The sequence below is a fragment of the Papilio machaon genome, chromosome Z (assembly GCF_912999745.1).
Source record: "Papilio machaon chromosome Z, ilPapMach1.1, whole genome shotgun sequence".
Lineage (NCBI taxonomy): Eukaryota > Metazoa > Arthropoda > Insecta > Lepidoptera > Papilionidae > Papilio > Papilio machaon.
In genome coordinates, this window is record NC_060016.1 from 869111 (window position 1) to 892579 (window position 23469).

General features: G+C 37.2%; 1 protein-coding gene across 1 annotated transcript; it reads left to right on the forward strand.

Annotated features, from left to right (window-relative positions):
* The first annotated feature begins 342 nt into the window (after positions 1-342).
* LOC123723454 (protein furry-like) lies at positions 343-21639 on the forward strand. The gene is made up of 28 exons (XM_045686087.1): positions 343-373; positions 4534-4712; positions 5938-6054; positions 6416-6585; positions 9146-9241; positions 9889-10095; positions 10236-10402; positions 10508-10766; positions 10974-11105; positions 11187-11287; positions 11373-11576; positions 12704-12901; positions 13093-13272; positions 13953-14081; positions 14159-14293; positions 14422-14566; positions 14751-14938; positions 16575-16649; positions 16921-16950; positions 18102-18275; positions 18452-18595; positions 18766-18934; positions 19106-19308; positions 19443-19673; positions 19860-19991; positions 20233-20426; positions 20928-21058; positions 21296-21639. The coding sequence occupies exons 2-28, from the start codon at positions 4633-4635 to the stop codon at positions 21400-21402; spliced, it is 4098 nt and encodes a 1365-aa protein (XP_045542043.1). The 5' UTR covers positions 343-373; positions 4534-4632; the 3' UTR covers positions 21403-21639.
* Positions 21640-23469: the final 1830 nt, after the last annotated feature.

The window sequence follows — 23469 nt, forward strand, 5'->3', positions numbered from 1 at the left end:
CCAGTGATGTTAATTACCTACAAATTTATACTTTATTAATACTAGCTGTTGCCCGCAAAATTATCCCCTTAGAAAAAAATTAGTAGCCAATATCAGACACTATGCCAAACTTTAGTCTATAACTGTTTTAAATTTTATGTACATTTGTTCAGACGTGGTAAAGTTAAACTGATAACAAACCTCCATATCTACATACATGAAAATCACATATAATATTAGTAATATATCTGTGTGCATTGTTTTTGTCGGCAGCGTGAGTAAAGCATGCGACACACCGGGGGCGAGAGGGCAGGACAAGCGGTCGTCTGGGCCGCCGTGCACGCCCCCCGTGGACGACGAACCCCCAGCGCCCTCTGACGGCGACGCCACACCGGTAACACGATCACCAATTTATTATAGCTATAACACTGGTTTTCGGCTTCGCGTGTATTTTTTTATCTTTTTCAATTTCCTCCCTCGAAACTTTTGCGTTTGTGACCGTTGCTGTATACAAGTAACCGTGGAATTCCACTGCCTATTACATATTGTTATACCTCTCATTCCCTTTGTCTAAACTACAGTCAGCCGTAGTCTATACAATATATATCAATATAATAGGTGTAACGCTATGCTGATTCTACTGATTTTTTTTACCACAAATAAAAAAATACTTAAGTTTCACAGTTTTTCAAGTAAAATATTTTAATACAACTGTACATACCATTGTACATGTCAATAAAAAATTATCCATAAATAACTTTATACCTCAACAAAGGTTTTTGGCAAAAATGGGTAATATAAAGGGGTAATGATTGTTTTCTATAAGTTGGTAGTATTTATCTTTAGTTTTTTTTTTCATATCAAGTGTTGAACTTACTCTTTTGTGCCATTAAAAGATTGTTATTGATTTTCTCTACGGTTGTCGTTTGCTAGTCGCTACAGGGATCGCGCTCAAATAAGTATTTAATTTTAAATCTTTTACATATTATTTTTATCTTTTTTGTTTGCTATTTTCTTTTAATCTTTGTTCAATTTTAAATTGATATAAGCTTTTATAATTTACAGCCTTCATAATTAATTATTTTACATTCTATTATATTATGTAAAATGGTTCAAAATTCAATAACTTTTTTCTATTGGTCATAATCCTCAACAATAGAAAATAGTTGTTAATGTTGATCGAATGTCATTGAAAATAATACTCGTATAATTTTATGGTTAATATTTAATATAAAATTATAAATAAAATAATTAATTAAAGATCAAAAACTGAAGAATGATTCTTATGTAAGTATTGATTAGTATACTCTCTCTACTTCTGCCTAGCTCGTATACCACAGGGTGGTAGGGTCGGCTTTCCTAATCTGTCTCTACCACTTCGCTCAGTCCTCGACATCTTCGTTCTGAGACTTGGTAGTAACTTATGTCTTTCAGCACTACATCATTCTATCTAGTTTTGGGTCTACGTCTGGATCTGCGACCGGGAAGAAAACGATGCAGTGCTAAATTATAACTAAATAAATAACTAAAAAAATAAAAAAATGACCATAACTAAATCAACTAAAATATGACTAAATCAACTAAAAATTATAGACTCAACCTTAAATATGTCTACAGTAAATGTGTTTTGAAATAAAAAAAAAATATTATTATATCATCGCAGTCTACGATACGTATACTATATATTGTACATTGCTTATTGTTAATTGACGTTGATACCAAGAAGCGTCAAACGCATCCAGGCAAATGTAACAAGCAATTACTGGGAGCATTTATTGAAGCGTTATAATATGCATCAGTAAATAGGATAACACGCTTGTTACATTAAATGGACTCCGCGACTATTATAGGGACGTTTACAAACCACCAATTGTCTCGTCGCCGCATTCAATAATATATTGAAATAGATTATTGATTTAATTAACTATACTAATCAACCTAATATAATTATCACAACTTATATAACATCTATCTTTGGTTTCCACTGCCGTGTTATTACAGAAGCATGTTTTCTTTCTAATAACAAAGTAAACCTGGCGAATCTGAATTCAGGGAGAAGTTTTATAAATTAGCTATGGCGGATCTAAGAATTTTAGTGTAGACAGAATTATATAGCGTACAGATTTGCCTGTATGAAATATGAATAGTATCAAAATAATATTGAGATGTTATTAACAGCGATCCAAATGTTATATAGTCGTTTTTAAAACGCAATAAATGTAATATACCTGACCTCGACTCTCTTTGTTCGTTGCACGTTTAGGAAAACAAATCCTTGTAGCTGTACATCGTATATTTCAATAATTCAGTATTGACATCAATGCTTTGAAGACATTCTGCATCGTTTTGCTTACATAAGTTATCAACGCAAAATGTATTCGAGTCAATAACAATTTTTTCGAACGAGCTACGTGAGTTTTGCCATGTTTTCCACTTGGGTACATCTCGTCAATGTATTTAGTGCGTCAAAGGGTGTTTTAAATATTTAAATTTTGTCTGCATTTCGAATCGGATATGGTTTTATTCGCCAAATGTAAGCCTTGCTGTAACATTCGGCTTCCGTTGCGATTTTATTGTTTAATATCGATTGTATTTCGCCCAGTCGACTTCAATAAAACCTTCGTTAGTTATTTTTTTCCAGTCCACAGTCCTCTCACGTAATTCCATATAGCTCTCCCCTCTAGACAGTACAAGCTTATTCGCTAGGGTTTTCAATAAAACTATTACCTTTAGCATTGTTGTCAATCTTCCTACTAGTATTCCATATGGTGATGGGATCAAGTTTTAGTATTTTCCACTTCGCTGTGAGCTGGCTATTTTATCTAATTACTAGCTCTTACCCGCGACTCCGTCCGCGCGGAATAAAAAAAAAAAGAAAAAGAAAATGGGGTAAAAATTATCCTATGTCCTATTCCTGGTTCTAAGCTACCTGCCCACCAATTTTCAGTCAAATCGATTCAGCCGTTCTTGAGTTATAAATGGTGTAACTAACACAACTTTCTTTTATATATATAGATTGTATATAAATATATTGTAGTTTGATTCAATATTTGACCAAAACAGTATGGTCGTACGAACGGACAAACCTACTACAAATGTGATGCAGCTGTTGACGCGATTAAGGTAAAAATATGAGGATGCTGTCAATCAGTTTTATATTCTAATGGCAACAGCCAGACTTCATAAATATTTAATCTAAGACTGCTCTCACCTTTGCCTGCGCAGTAGCATCCTATTGACTTTACATTGTCACAATTATGTTGATTGTTGTCTCGGTGAAATTTTTCAAAACAGACGTTCATTGTAAGACATTTAATTTATTTCATATACAATTTGTATTAAAAAATCTTGTTCAATATATTAATATGCAAGAAAATAAACCTTACTAAAACTTTGAAAGCGATATATAACAAATATTACATAATATACAATACTAGATTTACCCGCGACTCCGTCCGCGCGGAATAAAAAATAGAAAACAGGGTAAAAATTATCCTATGTCCGTTTCCTGGTTCTAAGCTACCTGCCCACCAATTTTCAGTCAAATCGATTCAGCCGTTCTTGAGTTATAAATCGTGTAACTAACACGACTTTCTTTTATATATATAGATTCTTTCGTTACCTATGATACAAAAATATTCTTTTAATTTGAAATAGTGTATTCTACGTTTTACAACCGGAATAAAATCTACTGCTCAATGAATAGCGAATTCATTGGAAGGAAAGATATTCCAAATGCATTTGCCGTAGTCCTTTTCTTAAGTAGCTGTTTCCGACGAAACTTTCAACGTTTAAAACTTTTACTTGATTGAATCTCAATTACTTGTTACAAATGGCGACACAATATTATTAATTCGTGATACTGTAATTGAAAACGAGTTCCTTGAATAAAAACTTTTTACATTCTAGATTTAAATACGAAGATTTAATATTTCATTTCAGCATTAGTAGCCTATAAATACAGTGTAATAAGTACATAGTGCTGTATATGACTGTGTACATAATATTACGATATGTAATAGTTAAAGTACTGCGATATGTGTATCAAATACATTTGCGTTGGGATGGATCAATAATAGTACCGATTATTATTATTAGCATACTTCTCGTAATATTCTAAAAAAGGCCAGTAAAACTTATAAGTGGGATAGAAAAAGAGTTGCAGAAAACGAAAATATGTATAAACACTCATTTCCAATTCTAATTTGTATAAGTTCTTCCAAAATAATTAAAATCTCAATTTGTTTCGATAACTAAAAAATAGGTTAATAATTTAACATTTTAATTGCCACATATTTTTAAGCATTTATTTATTTACTTATATTAAAGCGACAAGCTTTAACAATTGGTATTTTTAATGAAAACCGACTCCTAACGCCATCTTCAATCGCGCGCCGAAAACTTTTATGTATGAGCGCTACTAAAGTACCAAATGTTCACATTTTTATCATGATTTCAAAATAAAATTACCTTTCGATGTCAACATACATTATATGGCACGAATACTTTTTCATATTATGGATCAACGTTGGTTAAACATTTGTTCCATCCTAGACTGGATTGGGTCCGGAGCTGCACGCTACTCCGACCGGCAGCGCTCCGGCGACACCTCAGGAGGCCAGGGTAGACGCCCCTCAGCCCAGGCCATTGCCTATGCCCGAGTATGGCGGTTACTTCGCACTCCTTACCGAGTACTTACCTGACAGCAACCAACCTATATCAGGATTCCACAGGTAAACACTCATACCACACTTAGGGTACGTACACATCTGGCAAATGCGTTAGCAATCGACACGCCATCTGGATACTAGATGTGGATGTACTCTTGCCTTAAAAATACTCTGCTATCATTGTGTTAAACCATACTATTATTTCTGTGTTTTCAAAGAGATGGCAATACATGTTTTTAAACAAGTGTTTTGACTGTGGAAACCCATCGTTTTGCTTAGGTCCAATTTAAATAGAATTGTGCTTAAAATTTTAACGACGAACATCAAGAATGTACTACGAAAATAAATTGAAAATATTTCTTTCAATGAATCGTCTACTCAGTTCAATTGATATGTACTTCTTTGAAAATATTATCCTTTATAATGAGGCCTTCAATTTACAATCTATATTGAGGTCTTATTTCAATGGCCTGTTTCTCTTATTGTAGAATTCCACTGCTGTGACCCTTGTATTAATACATATTCTTTTATCTGTCTCGCTATAAAGAGGGAAAGGGATGACAATATTCACCAACACCAGTGTCACGGCAGTGGAACTCTACTATTATGTGTTTGTTTGTACTTCGCAAAATTCTCAAAAATAAATTGAACTATTTATAACGTTGTATTTTTAGTAGCATTCCAATAAAGAGATTTAGTTTATTAGAAAACACAAATAGTTTTACTATATAAATGAATTTCCAAAATATTACAATAATAATGAAGATGATATAACATTGGTAGACGGCAGTGATAACAACATTCTTTGCACAAATTAACCGCAGTCGGTGTAATACCACGTATCTGACCGGAAGATACGCGTCAAGTGGAAGTGTTTCTGCGTTTCGTCTCATGAGTGAATGTGCCGCAGGCCTAATTTTAGTCCTCTTCCCCTTCCCACCATTATCTTTTAAAGGAAGGATGGGGATTTGTCAGAGGAGGGGACGCATAGGAAGGGGACATTTCTTTTTTCTGTGCATAGCTTTAATCGATAGGTAATCCTCTGCAGTAGGAATACATCTTCAATTACGGATGTCTACGGGCAGCGGTCGCTTCGCTATTTCGGCGAATTGATATTATTCCGCTTATTCGTTTGCCACCTTATATGTATAAAATATTAAACCTTTTTTTCTCACAGTGATAGGTTCTGAGTGTTCAGACTCGTTAAAAGTCTCTGTGATCAGCATATGAGCGAAACAAGAGACCTGTAGTATATATATACATTATAGTATGTTTGATGTTGGTCCAGATGCAACGTCGCGGTGATGTTGCTATGTGACGTGGTACTGGACGGCGTCGAGATCGACTGGTCCATACATGTACCACTTATGCTGCATATAGTATTTCTTGGAATGGACCATACAAGGTAAGTGATCGGAACCATCAGCCAGCGTGTGACTGTATTAAATAAGAAAATCTCGACTTAAGCCTTCCTATACTTACACATTATTCCTCAGGCTGGTTGTACTGTGTGCTGTGTCACAGGACTTAAAACCAAATTCAGATTTACCGGTTATCTCCGATCGCAATCTCAAAGATAGGAAGGCTTGCCATTGAAGGATTACGTCACGGAGGTCATCATTTTCATCGTACCATCATTCATCATCATCATCATTATATTTTTGATAACACCAGCGGTTATGAGAATCTTTAAAATTGTTCAAGCTCTAGGATCACCACACACGTATGTCAGTTGGATATATAAATTTTTGTATGTTGTGTGTCAGATGGATAGTGCACCAGCACTGCCGGCAGCTGCTGCTGAACCTGCTGGTGGCGGTGGCGGCGCACCACGACCACCTGACGGTCGCGCGCACGCTGCTCGCCAGCCGCAGCGCCCAGCTCGGCCTCGCGGTCACCGCGCCCTCCCTGCCGCTGCTGCAGCACAATTTCACTGGTCAGTACTCAGTATCTATCATCGACTTCTTCCAGACCATATGTTCTACGTGTTCTACGTCTCTGCCGTATTTCATCAAGATCAATTGAGCCATTCCGGAGATATCTTCAAACAAACATCCATCCATAATATTAGGTCCTTACATATGAAATTGGCGTTTTTCGTACTGGCCACTTTAATCACGAATTTCTCCTCTTTGGTAAGGAATTCCAAATTCAAATTTGTATAGCTATAGACTCATGTATTTGTGGTTCGATGACCGTCATTTATTTGTTTTTTTTCTTCTGTTTTTTTTCTGTTTGCGTCACTCATTTTACAAAATGGAAAACTTAAAATATCGCATTATTTACGAGTACGAGTTCCGCCGTGGCACTAGTGCTGCGGAAACGACTCGAAGGGTGAATGATGTGTATGGCGGTCGTGTTGCAAAAGAAAACACAGTTCGTTTTTGGTTCCAACGTTTTGGTTCTGGAAATTTCGATCTGTAGAACAAGCCCCGTGGACGGCCTGAGACTCAAGTTGATAATGAAGAGTTGAAGGCTATTGTGGAAGCGGATCCATCGCAAACCACGTCCGAGTTAGCTGCAGGCTGCGATGTTAGTGATAAAACTGTTTTAATTCACTTGAAGCAAATTGGGAAGATTAAAAAGCTTGAAAGGTGGGTACCTCACAAATTGACTGAAGCAAACCGGCAAACGCGCGTCGACTGTTGCGTTACATTACTAAACCGGCACAATAATGAAGGTATTTTAAACCGAATCATTACCTGTGATGAAAAATGGGTGCTTTACGATAATCGGAAGCGCTCAGCGCAATGGTTGGATCCTGGCCAGCCAGCCAAATCCTGCCCCAAGCGAAAATTAACACCAAAAAAGTTACTTGTAAGCGTTTGGTGGACTAGTGCCGGTATTGTTCATTACAGTTTTCTCAAATCTGGCCAGACTATTACGGCTGATGTCTATTGTCAGCAATTGCAAACCATAATGGAAAAGCTAGCGGCTAAACAACCTAGGCTGGTCAATCGCTCCACGCCACTGCTGCTTCACGACAACGCTAGACCACACACTGCGCAACAGACGGCTACTAAATTAGAAGAGCTTCAATTGGAAAGTCTAAGACATCCTCCGTACTCCCCGGACCTTGCTCCAACAGATTACCATTTTTTTCGAAATTTGGATAACTTCTTGCAAGGGAAAAAATTCAACTCCGATGGGGCAGTCCAAATCGCCTTCAAAGACTTTATTGATTCCCGTCCGACTGGTTTTTTTTAGTAAAGGGATCAATGAACTACCTATGAGATGGCAAAAGTGCATAGAAAATAATGGTTCACACTTTGATTAATTAAATATATTACATTAAAAAATATTCGACTTTTTGTTCCTCCCATACAAAACGCCAATTTCATATGTAAGGACCTAATATTAGTAAGATGTGCAGTAAAATTAGAATGGAAAATATAGAACTATATTTGTTTAAGATTCTTTGAACAAAAATAGCTCAAAAGACGTCTACTTTCTCTATGTAAAATAATATGCGTGTCTTTTGTCTCGTATAATCCGCCCACATCTGTCTGTGTCTGTACAAAAAGGTTCGATGTGCCTTTGTCACTTGAAACGTAAGATTTCTTTCATTATTTCTATTATGTTCTGTTTTTAAAAATAAATAAAAATTAAATTCTATTTAATTAAAAGAGAATATAAATAAAACAATTTTTATTTTTGATCCAATTTCACTTAATAATAACATAATGATAGGAATAAATTATATTTTTTGTTAATGTTTTCTGTATTTGTGTTATAATTTCATAAAAAAAAAAAAAATTCAAATACAACAGTTTATAATAGTTTCTCTAAACAAGACGAATCATGTCTGAGTATATTCTTTGTAAATCAATGCATTTGTGTTATAAGACAGGAAAGTGGATCAGTGTTGACAATGTAAATATATCGTCGAGTGCAGCGAATCTGACCCGCTTTGCGAATGGGGTTACTGGTCAATCCACATCTTTGTTTGTTTATTTCGCTACCGTTACTAACCTACGAAGGGGTAGTTTATTAATTTTTTAATGCTAAATAACATCCCTTGTTTGAAATATTGCCAATCAATAACTTCCAATTGTATACTTATTATTTCAAAATAAGCAATCAAAATTACTTCTTTCACTCTTATTGAATTAAAGACTTTTGTATTGGATTATGAAATATGCTTGTTGTATAATATTTTATTTTATTTTAACTTCCATAGACTTCATCTTGATGTTTAATAAAAAATAAAATCTATAAAACGCTTTATAACGTCGGGAGGTTTTCCAATACCATATGCCCTTTATTGCATTCAATAGTCATAAGTGTTCTTACGACTCTCAGTTATGAATTCCTCTTCGAGCTCATGAAGTTTTGTGTTTTTACGCTGGAAAATTATATGAAAATAGGTATATACAAACTAGCTGCCGCCCGCGACATCGTCTGCGTTGCATTATCCAAGAAGAGTTATTAGTCTGTGATTAGTTCACCCTCTCTTAAGTTATGTGATAACAGACATGTTTTTATTTTTATTTTAGAGCCGGACGCGACATTTGATAAGACGACGCAATGCGCTCACTCCCCGCGCGCTACCCCACGCTCCCTTAGCACTGATCCCCAAGTCACACCTGAAGGTACGACACATAGACATACTGACACACACACTAATTTCTATTCCATTGTCATGGATTAAAAGTTGTTTTACACAATAATCAAATAATTTACTGTGTGGCCTTCCATAAAACCTAAGTATAACGTAATTGCTCATAGTAAGGGTCTTATTCTTGGTTTAATACTCCAATCCGGTAATAATAACCAAGTAACAGCCCGAGCCGAGGCTCCTGAGGGAGCCCTCGAGCCTAGTTACTCTTAAACGAGGTTTAGGCTAAGCGCCATCTGCGCCCGGCCACCTCAAGCCCGGTGAAACTGTAAATGCCTCCTTAAGGCAAACAGTGACTACTCAGTCACAAAAAAAAAAAAAATTTGTTTAATACTACTACAGACTAATCACATCATCAGTATACCAACGTTGATATAGAACTTTATGACTTGAATTAAAAAAAAACGCTTCAGTATATCATATAATAAACTGAGGCTAGCATTGTCCTAGATAGCATTTTAAGCTTATAATTACCTAAAATTGATTTACATTTATTTTTTGAAATGTCACAATAACACGGGCTAAGTTTCTAAAGGGTTAAACATCTCTTAACTCAAAAGGGTTGCTGATGTTCTTTCATAAAGTACGACATAAGTCATTAGTCTAATAACAATGTAACAGGTGAGGCGGACAAGTACCCGTCGTTGCCGGTGATCATAACCGGCGAGGCTGAGGCGGGTGAGGCGGAGGGCGAGGGCGGGCTGGAGGCGGGGGACAAGGGGGAGGCGGAGTTGCCCGTCGCTGACGTCATCAAGTCCCTGGTGCACTTCCTTGCCAACAGGCCCACGCACATGCCCCTGTGGCAATATGAAGACATCACAGCTAAAGGTTCATACCCGTACTTAGTATTTATAACTTATAATGCCTTAAAATAAATAACGATTTTCAAATAATAATGCCTTAAAATAAATAACGATTTACAAATAATAATGCTAACAAATAAAAAAATGAAGATGTTGTATGCACAGTGTGGAGCTTGCGCAGCTGCCAGCAGATGGCGACGTTGTTGCGACACACGCTGCGAGTATTCCGCGAGTCTCTGCCTCACGCGCTGGTGTCTGAGAGGTGGGCGCAGACCGCGCTGCAGCTCGGCCTCTCCTGCCCCTCCAGACACTACGCAGGAAGATCCCTGCAGGTAAACTACACATCTAATATATTTTATTACGATATTGGCCGAAAGTTCGTACCTTATTCTTGCTAAAGATCTCCATATTTTAAAATAATGAGATGGCAATAACAGGTGTTCCGTTTCATCGGAGTGGCGATGACGGGTCGCATGGTGACGGACATCCTGTCTCGTCTCGTGGAAACGGTGGCGGAGCAGGGCGAGGATATGCAGGGCTACGTCACGGAACTGCTTCTGACTCTGGAAGCTGCGGTCGACTCCCTCGAATCCAATTTCCGACCGCTCGACTATATGCGCGACATCTTCAAGTCTACACCGAACCTGAACAACAAGGATGGCGGACAGCAACCCAACGGAACACCATTTACCGCAGGTACTTAGATAAATAGTAAGTAATGCCTCATAGCTTTGACTCCTTTGAGTGGGGAAACTTCGGAACGTAATCTATCTCTATTCCAATTTACAATTACGTGTTTACAAACATTCATACGTTCATTCGTATAATGTATGGATGTCCAATGGATGGATGGATCCAATTGATGTGTGTGTATGTGTAAATATGAATTTGTGATGCCCTTAGGCAAGCGGTCGCCGGGCGTATGCGTCGGTTGTGCGAGCAATCACACACGCAGCACGAGTTACTCCGTGTCCGCGCCATATTGTGTGCGCAAACCCAACGCCCCGCCCACCAACGCGGACAAACAGTCACACGGTCAGTTATACATTAGTATTTACCAAGTACAATTTGGAAAAATACTTTAAATTAGTTAGATAATGTTACATGTATATCCAGATCGCAGTCGACCGTGCAGCGACTCATCCAAAGGATGTTCGAACTTGTGCCGCTCACGATCCGCGCAGTCTCTCAAGCTGCTTGGAGACAGTGCAACGCAGGTGAGACCTATTATTCATCACAATACTTTTAACGTTAAAACTTTTGTGTTAGTCCACAAGTTTTACAAGATGTATTTATTACTAGGACGACAAACTGACGATCCTGGCGACGTTGTTCTGGGTCGGTGCGTCACTCCTGGAGTCTGACTACGAGCATGAGTTCCTGCTGGGAGTGCGGCTGCTGGCTCGTGTCATGGCCCGTTTGCCTCTCGACCGGCCCGATGCCCGCGACCGCCTCGACCGCACACAAGCGCACGCCGCGCCCGCCCTCCACTCACTCCTCCTCAAGGTACATATGTACTATCAGGGAAAGTGGCGGTATTCCATCTTGAAAGCGACAGTTTTCAAATGTCTGTACGAAAAAAGAGTACTACACAATTTAGTAGTAAAAATTTATTTGTTTAATAGGAGTGGAGTTTATCTCGTTACAAGGCAATTTTTCTGTAAATGGAACATCGCGAACGTCCCTGACTGTACAAAATATATTCTTATCACACGTACAGAAAAATCTCAATCATTCTTATACTAATGTCAGTTTTCAAAGTGGACAACTAAAGACAAAAACAATTTTATTTTTGTCTTCTGTTATTTTAAAGGAAATGACACAGATTCGACGATATAAAATCATAATAACCGTGAAATCCTACTGTCGAAAGAACCTTTAAAAAGTGTACTTCCTCCTCCTTATACCTCGTTGTTTAAAGATAATAAATGAATGATATTTTGTGTTTATTGTGTTTTAACAGTGAAAACCCAAAGTAAGATGTTGCACGAACAATCTTCGTTGTTTGGTTATTGAATATGGAATTATTTGTATACTAGCTGTCGCCCGCGACTCTTTTCGCACGGAATTAAAAAAGTAATAAGTAAAAACTATGTTCTACATCTAAGCCAAATTTCATCAAGATCCGTTGAGCTGTTTCGGAGATACCTTCAAATAAACATCCATCCATTTATTCATTTAAACTTTCGCATTTTTATAATCTTTGAAGTTCTTTAATGTAACATTAGAGCAGTTAGTTTAATATAAAAAATGTAATAAGCTGTCAGCGTTTAGTTATATTATCTAATATTTCTACTATTTATTCAGCTTTCTTGTGTAAGTGTTATTAAATCTTTTGTATTGTGGCGTTACATATTTAAGGCAAATCATATACTAAAAATAAAAATAATATTGAATGAAACGACTACAAAATTTCTTTTTATAAGACTGAATGTATTTATATATACAGTAGACGTGGGTTTTCACTGCTGAAATAGCATGAACGTAGTCAATAATTTTAGTGTCTTTGAAAAAAAAACCACATGTTTTGTGTTTCAGCAGTTTTAATGGCTACAGTGTGAAGGAAATAGCAAAACTATTGTCTTGATCTAGCATTCTCAGCTATTAATGTTAACTTTTGTTTTCTATTCCAGGGTTGTACTCATCCCAACACATACGAGCCGGTAGTTGGTGTGTTAGCGGATATGATCCCACTGTTGGAGCTCCCCGTGATTGATCCCACTCAGTCCATGGCCTTCCCCATGACTGTGGTGGCATTGTTGCCATACATGTTGTTACACTATGAGGACGCGACAGAGCTATGCGTCAGAGCGGCATGTCATATCGCACAGGTAAACTTATAGGATTAAAAATATATTGTCATTTTTTTTTTCATTTTTAATCTGAAAAATATGGAAATTCTAATCTAGTTATTTATTTATTGGATTGCGTTTTATTTGATTGAATTTTTGTCTGTGATGTTTTGTATGTGTTTCGGCAGTGTAAACGCACTGTTATACAAGTGCCTTGTTTCGATTCGCAGTTCACAGCTGAGAAGAGTAAGAAGCTGGAGAACCTGGGCACGGTGATGACGTTGTACTCCCGCCGCACCTTCAGCAAGGAGAGCTTCCAATGGACCAAGTGCGTCGTCAAATATCTCTGGGACACCTACTCGCATCTCTCGCTACAGATGCTCGCTTTCCTCGTTGAAGTGCTGGAAAAGGTACCATATTATTCATATTAAATTAATGGTTTCGTCAATTTGTAATTTAAAATTATTATCGAACCATCACAAGTGTTCTGTGTCAATATACAGTATTTTTTCTGTTGGTCATCATTTTTAAAAATGTTTCATTTTTTATTTTTAAGAATATTTTACTAATATTATAAATGTTTAGATAGATGGATGGATGGATGGATGTTTGAAGGTATCTCCGGAACGGCGGAACGGATCTTGATGAAATTTGGCACAGTTGTAGAACTTATCTGGAAGAACACATAAGTTACTTATTACGTTTTTTTAATTCCGCGCGGTCGAGGTCGCGTGCGACAGCTAGTTTTGAATATAATGAAAATACCTTAAACTGGCTTTAAAAAAAGACATTAAAAAAATTATCACGTCTCATGTTTAAAAGCTTATATAAAGCATGATATAGAAAAAGAAATCCTGATGTTAATGAAAGGAAAAATCTTTTTATTTAACAAGTCTAATATTGTGTTTCACCAATTGTCTCCTATGACTGATTGCTATTTAACTGAATTAAGGAAAGTTTAGAAAAAATGCTAGATCAACCTGACTCCTCATATGTTATACAGAAAAAAGTCTATATTATCCCAACGTCTTTCTCCTGTCTTACATGCAACTCTTTCTTCTCCTTTGAAGAATATTGTTTATTATTGCAGGGTGCAGCGAGCCTGCAGCCTGCAGTGCTGTCCATCCTACACTGCATGCTGCACTACGTGGAACTGAACGCGCCAGCTGCGCAATCAGTCAACGCTGATCTCCTTCGTGCAGTATCCAAGTTCATTGGTGTATGTATGGATTGTATAATTTCGCTCTCAATGTAAAAAGAGATTTTCGCTCATCATAAATTTATCTCTAATTACAGCAAGATAATAATAATTACAAGGAGGCGATGAAAATTCTCAAGCTGGTGGTAACTCGGTGTTCAACTCTAGTCGTGCCCCCGCACTGGGACAGCCACGCCTCCTCCATACTCGATACTGATCTGCACGGCAAGAAGGTGAACAATACATCATCAAAATCATCAACACCCTACATCTGAACACAGACCCTTAACAAAAACCTATATCTGTAGCAATGACGTCACAGTGTACAGACTTAATTGAAACCGATGACATTGTGTTACAGGAGTTACCGGGCCGTACTATGGACTTCACTTTCGACCTGTCTCAGACGCCGGTCATCGGCCGCAAGTACCTGCCGAAGAGCGGCAGTCAGCCACCAACAGGACCTAGTTCCTTGTCCAATGCATCCTCAACGACTCCTGATAAAGGTAACATAGGAATTTACTTTTAAAATTAGAAAGTACAGGTGATTTTTTTTTTCTCATAGTTGGGTCTCGTGAAGTTTCGCAGAACTTATTTCCTGAGTCTATGGAATATAATGGAATAACGCTTCGTAAGTGATAAAAGTAGTTTTTTGGTACTGAAAGATGTTACATTTGTATGTACTCGTAGGTTCATCGACATCGGGGTCTGCGTCAACAGTGGTAGGTCCGGAGAGCGGCGGGAGATGCGCCGGCGCAGGCAGCAGTGTGGCGGGGGCGGGGGCGGGGGCGCACAGCGCAGCCTCCCCTCGCCGCTCCCTCTCGCTCTCACCCGCTGACGCCCTCGCCTCGGGGTGGAAACGCCCCTGGATGTCGCAAGTGAGAGACTTATCTAAATTATACTTGAAAATTATAAATTCCACTACAAAACTATATAACACGAGAGCTCACGACCAAAACTATGTCTCATCGTTTTACGTCCAAAACTGTATAATACCGTTAGAGTAGATGAATCTGAACCCGGCTAAGTGGGCAGTATCGGCTAGAAACATCGCAGTTTTATGGGGAGGGGGGCATTTCTGCTACGTTAAAAAAAAATAGGCAAACAGTTTTATCACAATATGTCTGATAGTAAAAATGTACATAGGTTTCGTCATTTTATTACGAAAAAAATTTGTTTTCAGACATTTTGCGCGTCACATTTGGCCGAAGAGCGTTTTCAAAAATGTCAAAAAATTTACCCGACCTGTCTCATAGCTGCTTGGTTCATTTTTTTTTAAATATTTTGTGTGGCTGCCAGACTTATGAAAAAATCGTTTTCAGACATTTAAAATGTCACCAAAAAGTCCAAAAATGAAGAGAACGTTTGTGAGTCGGGCGGTAACGTGCGGTGCTTGCTACGTCCCTATCCCTGGCTAGCTACAGCGCAAGCGTCCATCAGCTGTTCTGACTATAGCAACGGTTTCAACGACGCTCACTTTTCAATAAACACTATTTTTCAAACATTATCCCAATTTCCTTTTGTCCTATTTATGAAAAATGTCCTTTAATTTTAGTTCGATGGTTTCGAGTGAGCTCTTTATCGATCATCATCTAAGAATTTGCGAGTTGCAGCTTATTCATTTGTATAACAGATGTAAATACGCCACAATACGATTTTTTAATAATTTCTGACTCGAAAAGTTGTCTGATTAATGAAGTACGACACTAAATTTACATGGTATAATTTTTTTCTGCATCCAGGCAACTTTTTTCATGATGTAGAACAGTTTTCAGACAGAATGCTATGGAACATGTTGGGTAAAATTTTTCAACACGTTCAAAATGGTTTCAACACATAAGATGCTCACACTTTCTTCTGAAAAATGATTAATTCGCATCAACTGACCAATGTTCACTTGAAAACAAGATTTCCAGACGGTTTGCTATGGGGTTTTTTTTTTGCCTCATTTTTAATTTTCTCAAATGGTGTCCTGGGTACGTGTGACGCTTGTGGTGTCTGAAAATTGTGTTTTCAGTAACTTAAATTTATCGTTCAACTACATTCTGGAAATCAGACAGATTACTATGAAACAGTTCGGTAAAATTTTTTGACATCTTGGAAAATGCTGTCAGGTGAGACGTGACGCAGAAAATTTCTGAAATTAGTATTTTCGCAATCAGAATCACCAAATCTATCGATTTTATACAGTTTTCATCGTAAAACGATAAGGCAAAAATTTTGGTCGTGGGCTCTCGTACTAATACTTATTAGTTCTTCTAAAATAAAGCATTACCAATCCTGTAGAGGATTTTGTTTACTATTATTCTGCATTTAAAATAGAATTGTGCATTTTAACATATATGAGTACAATTTTGTTATTGAATGCGGAAAGCGGACAACCTCGTACTATGAAATAGTTCAGCTGTGGGCAGACAAATTCTTATGATGGTGATGATTATTTATAACATTTGAAACAAGAATTATATTAAATTAAATTTGTAAAAAAAACTGTAATTAAAATTCTGTTTGCAGAGCCGCGTGCGGGAATGTCTTGTTAACCTCTTGACCACATGTGGGCAAAGAGTAGGCCTGCCCAAAAGTCCATCTGTAAGTAAAACACGAGCAAAATATGTTACAAAATTGTCTTACAGTGAATTTCAACTGTCGGTACACATGTTTAAAAACACTTTTGTTAAATCGTCTTTAAAATGGAATAAAAGGGATGCCAATATTGTTGTGATACATGTTACGGCAGTGGATACTCACCGTTAAATACACTTTATGTACAAAGCATGAGTGTTTCATAGATTCGATGTGCGATAACTGAATGTTGAAAGTGAATAATATTAGTGAAATTTCTATCCATCGCTGCGTATAGGATGATTTAATAACCACTTTATGTTCTAAGGTAATAAGCAACAAATGTATACTTATGTCGCAACGCTTAACGCACTAACACTAAGCTATGGGTTCAAATAGATGGTAACTTAGGACATCACCTGTCAAGTGTCTGAGTTTATATAGATATATAATACACATTGCATTCTCACTATGTTTCAAAACAAGTTACTGGATTTTACGCTTAAAAGCTTTTCATGATTCCTTTCTGTGTTGACACGTGTAGTGTGTGTATGTTGTGTTTCCCGTTGGACCGATCGGTATACCAACACAATCGGTCCAATGTGATTTTTTTGCCATTGGACCGATTGAGTTTATAGATTTAAAAAAAAACATTAATCGGTAGATCGATCTGCCCAATGGGATACATTTTACATTAGGCCTCGTCGTGAAACACCCATGATGTTATCGTCGTAATGTAAATATCGTAAGTGTGTAATCTCACTAGAAATACTGTTAGCTGACTGATAATTGTGAATTGACTTAACTATTTGACGAATATTTCAACCATTTTTTTTTTTGGTTTTAACAATTTTTTTTAATATAATTATTTTACTTCATATCTCAATGATTCCTTCAGTTTTCAATACGTCAGATTATAAACTCGCTAGTGATATTATAAATGTACTAAATTCACTTGATGAATCCCCATTTTATGGACAGATTATATGAACTCATTTTCATTCTGAGTTGTGTTTAAATTATTTCGATTGTTTTACTGTTTTGTTGCTCATATTGCTTTGTTATTATTATTTGTACATGTTAGTTGTTAAACTGAAAACAAATTTAGCACAAACAAAACACATGTTGTTCAGATTGTTCAATATTTTTACAAAATAAAAATCCTATGCTGTTTTTTTTTCTATACTTTATACTACAGCAAAGGTTAACCGAAATCAAAAAAACTTCGTAATTTAATTTCCTTATTCCAACGTAAGTAAATATGTTGTATTTATTTACAATGTAATTGTTTAATACTAAATACAAACTAATACTTTTTACGTTTCTTCCCATAAAGTAATTTAATACAAAACAGACTTTAAACTTTATATGATAAAACAAGTACAACAAATGCGAAATTCGGTTAAGGCGTTATAATTTTTTATTATTGTCAAATGAATAATTAATTATGATTATTAAAATATATATATTTTGCACAAGGTGATATTCAGCCAAAGCTCGGAGCTGTTGGAGCGAGAGTCGTCGATGACGTCATCGTTGGAGGAGGTCTCCGGCACGCCCGGCAACGAGCCCTCCGGCGGCGCTCCGCCCACTGACCACTTCGGTGTCTTTAAGGACTTTGATTTTCTTGAATATGAAAGCGAAAGCATAGAGGTGAGGATTTATTGTATATTTTTTTTAAATCGTGCCTTTTGTAACTTGCCAGTCAAACCATTACCATTAAATAGAAACATGTAATATTAAAGGATTAACTTGAGAAAGATATTACTTTGTGGCTGTATTTTATAGTACAAATTGTAACAAATATTATAAATATAATTTATGTTCAGGGCGAGAGTTCTGACAACTTCAATTGGGGCGTTCGCCGGCGACTGCCGAGTGAGGAGCGGCCGGCGGCGGGCTCGGGGGCGGGGACGAGCGCTCTAGACCGCAGCCCCCCACCACAGCGTGCGAGGCATCACCACCATAGGCTGGTCAGTTAAATAATTTATTTATATTATTTTCTGTGTACTGACATTTCTTAGGTTCTTATACTTCATGAAGAGATGCGCTGTACTGTGAGAGAAGGGAAGATAGACAAATGCAACTAGGACTGCTGGTTGAGACAATAGAGTTGCCAAAGATGTTTTTTATCATGTTTCAGTTAGGGCACGAGGACTCATCCGACGAGGAGGGCGTGTGGGAGGAAGGCGGGGCGCGCGGAGATGCGGACGCGAGTGGAGCCGGGGCCGGGGCCGGGGGCGGAGCGCACGAGCTCATGCTGCGTACACGCGCACACTCCTTTTCCAGCGCCTCCAGTGGTGAGCCCGATGGTCAGTTGTACGCCACTAAAAAATGTTTCATTTCCGCACGCTTTTTCATTGCTAACTTTTTAAAACGATGCTGCATGAAGAAATGCATTTAACGAAAATCATTGTAGACCTAGTTGTCATTGTTTATTCTTGTAACCGAATATGTTATATTAATTAACGTGCTGGTAATAGGAGAGCGCGGCGATGTGACCCCAGTGCCGAGCGGTGGAGGAGGTGGGGGTGGTGTTAGCGGAGGTGTGGCCGCGAGCATCGCGTGCGTGGCTACAAGCGCCGCGCTGCGCGACGCTTGGCGCTGCTCGGTGGCCGCTCTGCTGCGTCACGCTGCACATCTGCCGCCGGTAGCTCTCGTGCACCGGCTGCACACCGTGCTCAAAGTATGAAATATTACAATCCTCGATTTTACAGCTTTAACTGAGAATAGACAGATGGATGATAATTGTCGCTATACCTGTAGAAATGCTGAATAATGGTGAGTATGTGGAAATTGAACTATGTTTGGGCGTTGCAGGAGGTGACATGCAAGACTGTGTCGGTGTGCGGGGAGAGCGCACTGGGGGGCGCGGGGGCGGGCGAGCTGGCGGCGGTGGTAGCGCGGCTAGCGGGGGAGGAGCCACCGCTGCTGTGGGCGGGGCCTGCAGCCGCGGATTGTGCCCGCGTGCGCGATGCCGTGCGTTTTGCAGCTTTAGAGATCAATGAACATCTCGAGACGTACTTTGATCGACGCGAACACGCACTAGAGGTTAAGATTATTTATAAAAAAACTTTATTGATTTCCTCAAAGTCAATTTTTCCCTCAAAAGCTGCGAACATTATCAAGTTCGTAGCGCATCAAGTGACTCCTTCTGAATGACTAACGCATTTCTGTTTTTAACTAAGACAACGAACAGTAAAGTAAAACTTCAATATCAACACGGTTTTGTGACAGATGCTGGAGCTGTCCCGCAGCGGCGAGGAGACAGCGCGCAGCCTTTACAAGCTCATCTTCCAGTTGTTACTTCTGCTCGAGACCAACAACAAGATGGTTGTCGCCGTCTATCACGCGGCACTCGATAATAGGGTCAGTTTATATTGTTTATTTAGTTTTACATTCTAAAAAGGCAACAACTGTTAGTCAGATTTTTACCACTTTGTTGTGTGCGATAATTTTGATTTATTTTCTTTATTTGACTCGTTTATCAAGATTTATAAAATGAAAAAGATGTCCATCGGAGTAACGATGAATATTTTGAAGTCATTTGCAAGTGACAAATACCAACAGTCAGAGGTGAGTTCGTTAATTTCCACTTATTTTTACACAGGGTGTGGAGATGAGTGCTGCTGTGTGTGCAGTGCGCAATGCCCTCGCCGCCAGCGCTGCAGACTCGTGGGGTGAGATAGGCGAGGTGTGTGAGGGGGCGGAGCGGGGAGAGGGTGGCGAAGTGTCCACCTCCTCCTCGCCTGCCCCCACCCACCACGACGACGCCAAGCTCTCTCATCTGATGCAGCGACAGAGGTTGATATATCAGGAATATTTTGTTACAATTGCATATACACAATTAGTTATCTTCTATATATATATATATATATATATATATATATATATATATATATATATATATATATATATATATCTATATATATAAAAGAAAGTTGTGTTAGTTACACTATTTATAACTCAAGAACGGCTGAATCGATTTGACTGAAAATTGGTGGGCAGGTAGCATAGAACCAGGAAAAGGACATAGGATCATTTTTACCCCGTTTTCGATTTTTTAATCCGCGCGGACGGAGTCGCGGGTAAAAGCTAGTATATATATAAAATAAAGTCGTGTTAGTTACACTATTTATAACTCAAGATCGGTCGAATTGATTTAGCTGAAAATTGATGGGGAGGTAGCTTAGAACTAGGAGACGGACATAGGAACTTTTTTATTTTTTGTGCATTTTTTTTTATTCCGCGCGGACGGAGTCGCGGGTAAAAGCTAGTTGTATATAATAATGAAATTTATGATAGATGGGCGGCCGCGTTGGCGCTGGTTCGTGAGCGTAATGCCGAGCGTATCTTGGAGCGCGGGGAACTCCCTGAGGATGACATCACCAGCTTACTGCACGTCTACTGCAAGGGTCTCGCACAAGCACATCCAGGTTAACTATTCCACTGATTTATAATACATACTGCACTTGAACACAATCCTAGTCAATGCAGCAAAAAGTTTATTTTGGTCTCTTAATCAAACTATATACAGTTAATTCAACCTTTTAAGTAGAAATACTGCCATTAGTAACTATTTCTAATCTTGTTATCAATTATAGCCCCAGCTTGTATCAAAAAGCTATTTTATTCCTGTTATCCACTTAATATTCATGGAATTAATGTTTCAGAAATGGTAGCCATCACTCGTCCGGTGAACGAGTTGTCGCAGAACTTGTCCTTCATGATGGAGAGTCTGTACAAGGTGTCTGTGGCACTGCAGCGTCAGGACTACTGATGCCAACGCCAGCGACCTCCCCGCGCGCCCCCCACCGCAAGGCGCGCTAAAACCACCTCTAAAATCCATGGCCATGTATAAAATGACCATAGACTCCAAAAATGTCAATGTCAAACTCATCTGACATTTCTCTTACCAGAATGTGTCAACTAGATCTGACAGTAATGCGTTACAAATGGGGAGAAAAACTAAAAAAAAAATTATAATCTATCTTAAAATTACTACATGTTTTTGATTTTTTTTCAGTAAAATTTGATTGAAGTCATTGCGATGGCAACATTACACAGAGTACTTTGTACTATTTTATATAAAATAGAGTACTTTTTAACATATCTGTGGTACATATAGTAGAAATGTCACTCTTGATCATACTGACATCTATTTTACTCTTAAACGAGGTTTAGGCTAAGCGCCATCTGCGCCCTGCCACCTCAAGCCCGGTGAAACTGTAAATGCCTCTTCAAGGCAAACAGTGACTACTGAGTTACAAAAAAAATGACATATATAAAGAACAAATAGCAGTTTTTCTCCCTATTGTCCTTTCCTAACATTATGTCAATGATCTCGTATCACTTTTTCTCTTTATTTGATTTAACCATATTTTGATATCTTTAATTTTCATTTCCTTCAAATTTCTAAACTGATCTCGTTAACTGATACAAAATAATTTATAAACAATTATTGGATGTGTAAAGAAAGTCATAAATATATTGAAAAATGGCAAATGTGAAAGTTACTATAACCAAAAATGTATTTGCCGAATTGTGCGAAATTATCCAGAACTCTCTTATTAAGTATTTTGACTGTAGTGACATAATTATTTCTGTTATGTCAATGAGGAAGTCTGGACTGACAATATTTGTCAATACAATGTCACTGCAGTCAGAAAACCCAGTCAGGAAATTCTGTTCTGTAATAATGTATGTGTAACATTAAAAAAATAAATTTAATGAATAATGTTTTTTTTTTAATTTCTATTGTTCAAATATTCTGTTATTATTTAGATCAATTGAATATTCTTATTATTGGATTATTCAAGTATTTGTATAATTGAATACAAAATTAAAATAATAATTTTGTTCAAAAATTTAAAAACATTATAGAATTATTTAATAATGAAATTATAAATATATTTGTAAAATAACAAATTGTGTATATTTTAAAGAAATTGAAATTGAAATCATGTTTGAAATTTAATTTATAAAACAATTAAATTATAACTTCAAATGAAATAATTAAATTATAATTATAATTGAAATAATTTTTATATAAAAAAAAATTTAATATTTTAATTTATTTTAATATCTGAAATATACGTAGTTACTAATTTATTTATAATTTGATCCAAAGTTGCTTCGAAATCGATTTTAATTTTTAACCTAATAAAATTTTAAAATAATAATAATAATAATAATCTATTTTAATTAACGATATTAATTAATACTTTATTGTGTCACTCTTATGAAAATGTAGTTAAGTATCACACTGTTGGTTTCTGAGACCAAAATATCTATATAAAAATATCGTCATCCTTGTCATTATTTTAGACAAAACAGAGATAACAATATGTTTTAAATTGAGATTATGGTTTCAGAAAGTCACCATCAATGATATAATATGTCGTTGCTAAAATAGTTTAATCGCTTATAAATTATTTTAATTATTCAAATGTGTACGATTTACGTGGTCTCTTTATGAGTTTGTTACCAAAGCGGTTTATCAAATGTGTGTACACAAACGTTCCTTACTGTCGGCTAAGTCAAATTAGTATCCCTTGTGTTAAGAAAATCTGTTGAACAATAGGTTTTTGAAGGGATGTTTCGGTATGGGACATTAGTTACATCAACTAACGTACACTTGTATGCTTGTTTGAACGTTTAATTTTTACTAATGATTTTCTCTAAATATTATAACGTTTGCGTATCTGTAAATGTCTACGATCAATGTGAATTTTGTCAATTTTTAAATGTTTTTAGTGTTATATTAAAGTAAATCCACGCCGCAGTGCGTTCGCTTACCGCCTTAATGTAATTTAATATGAACAATCCTCATTTTTATACACGCATA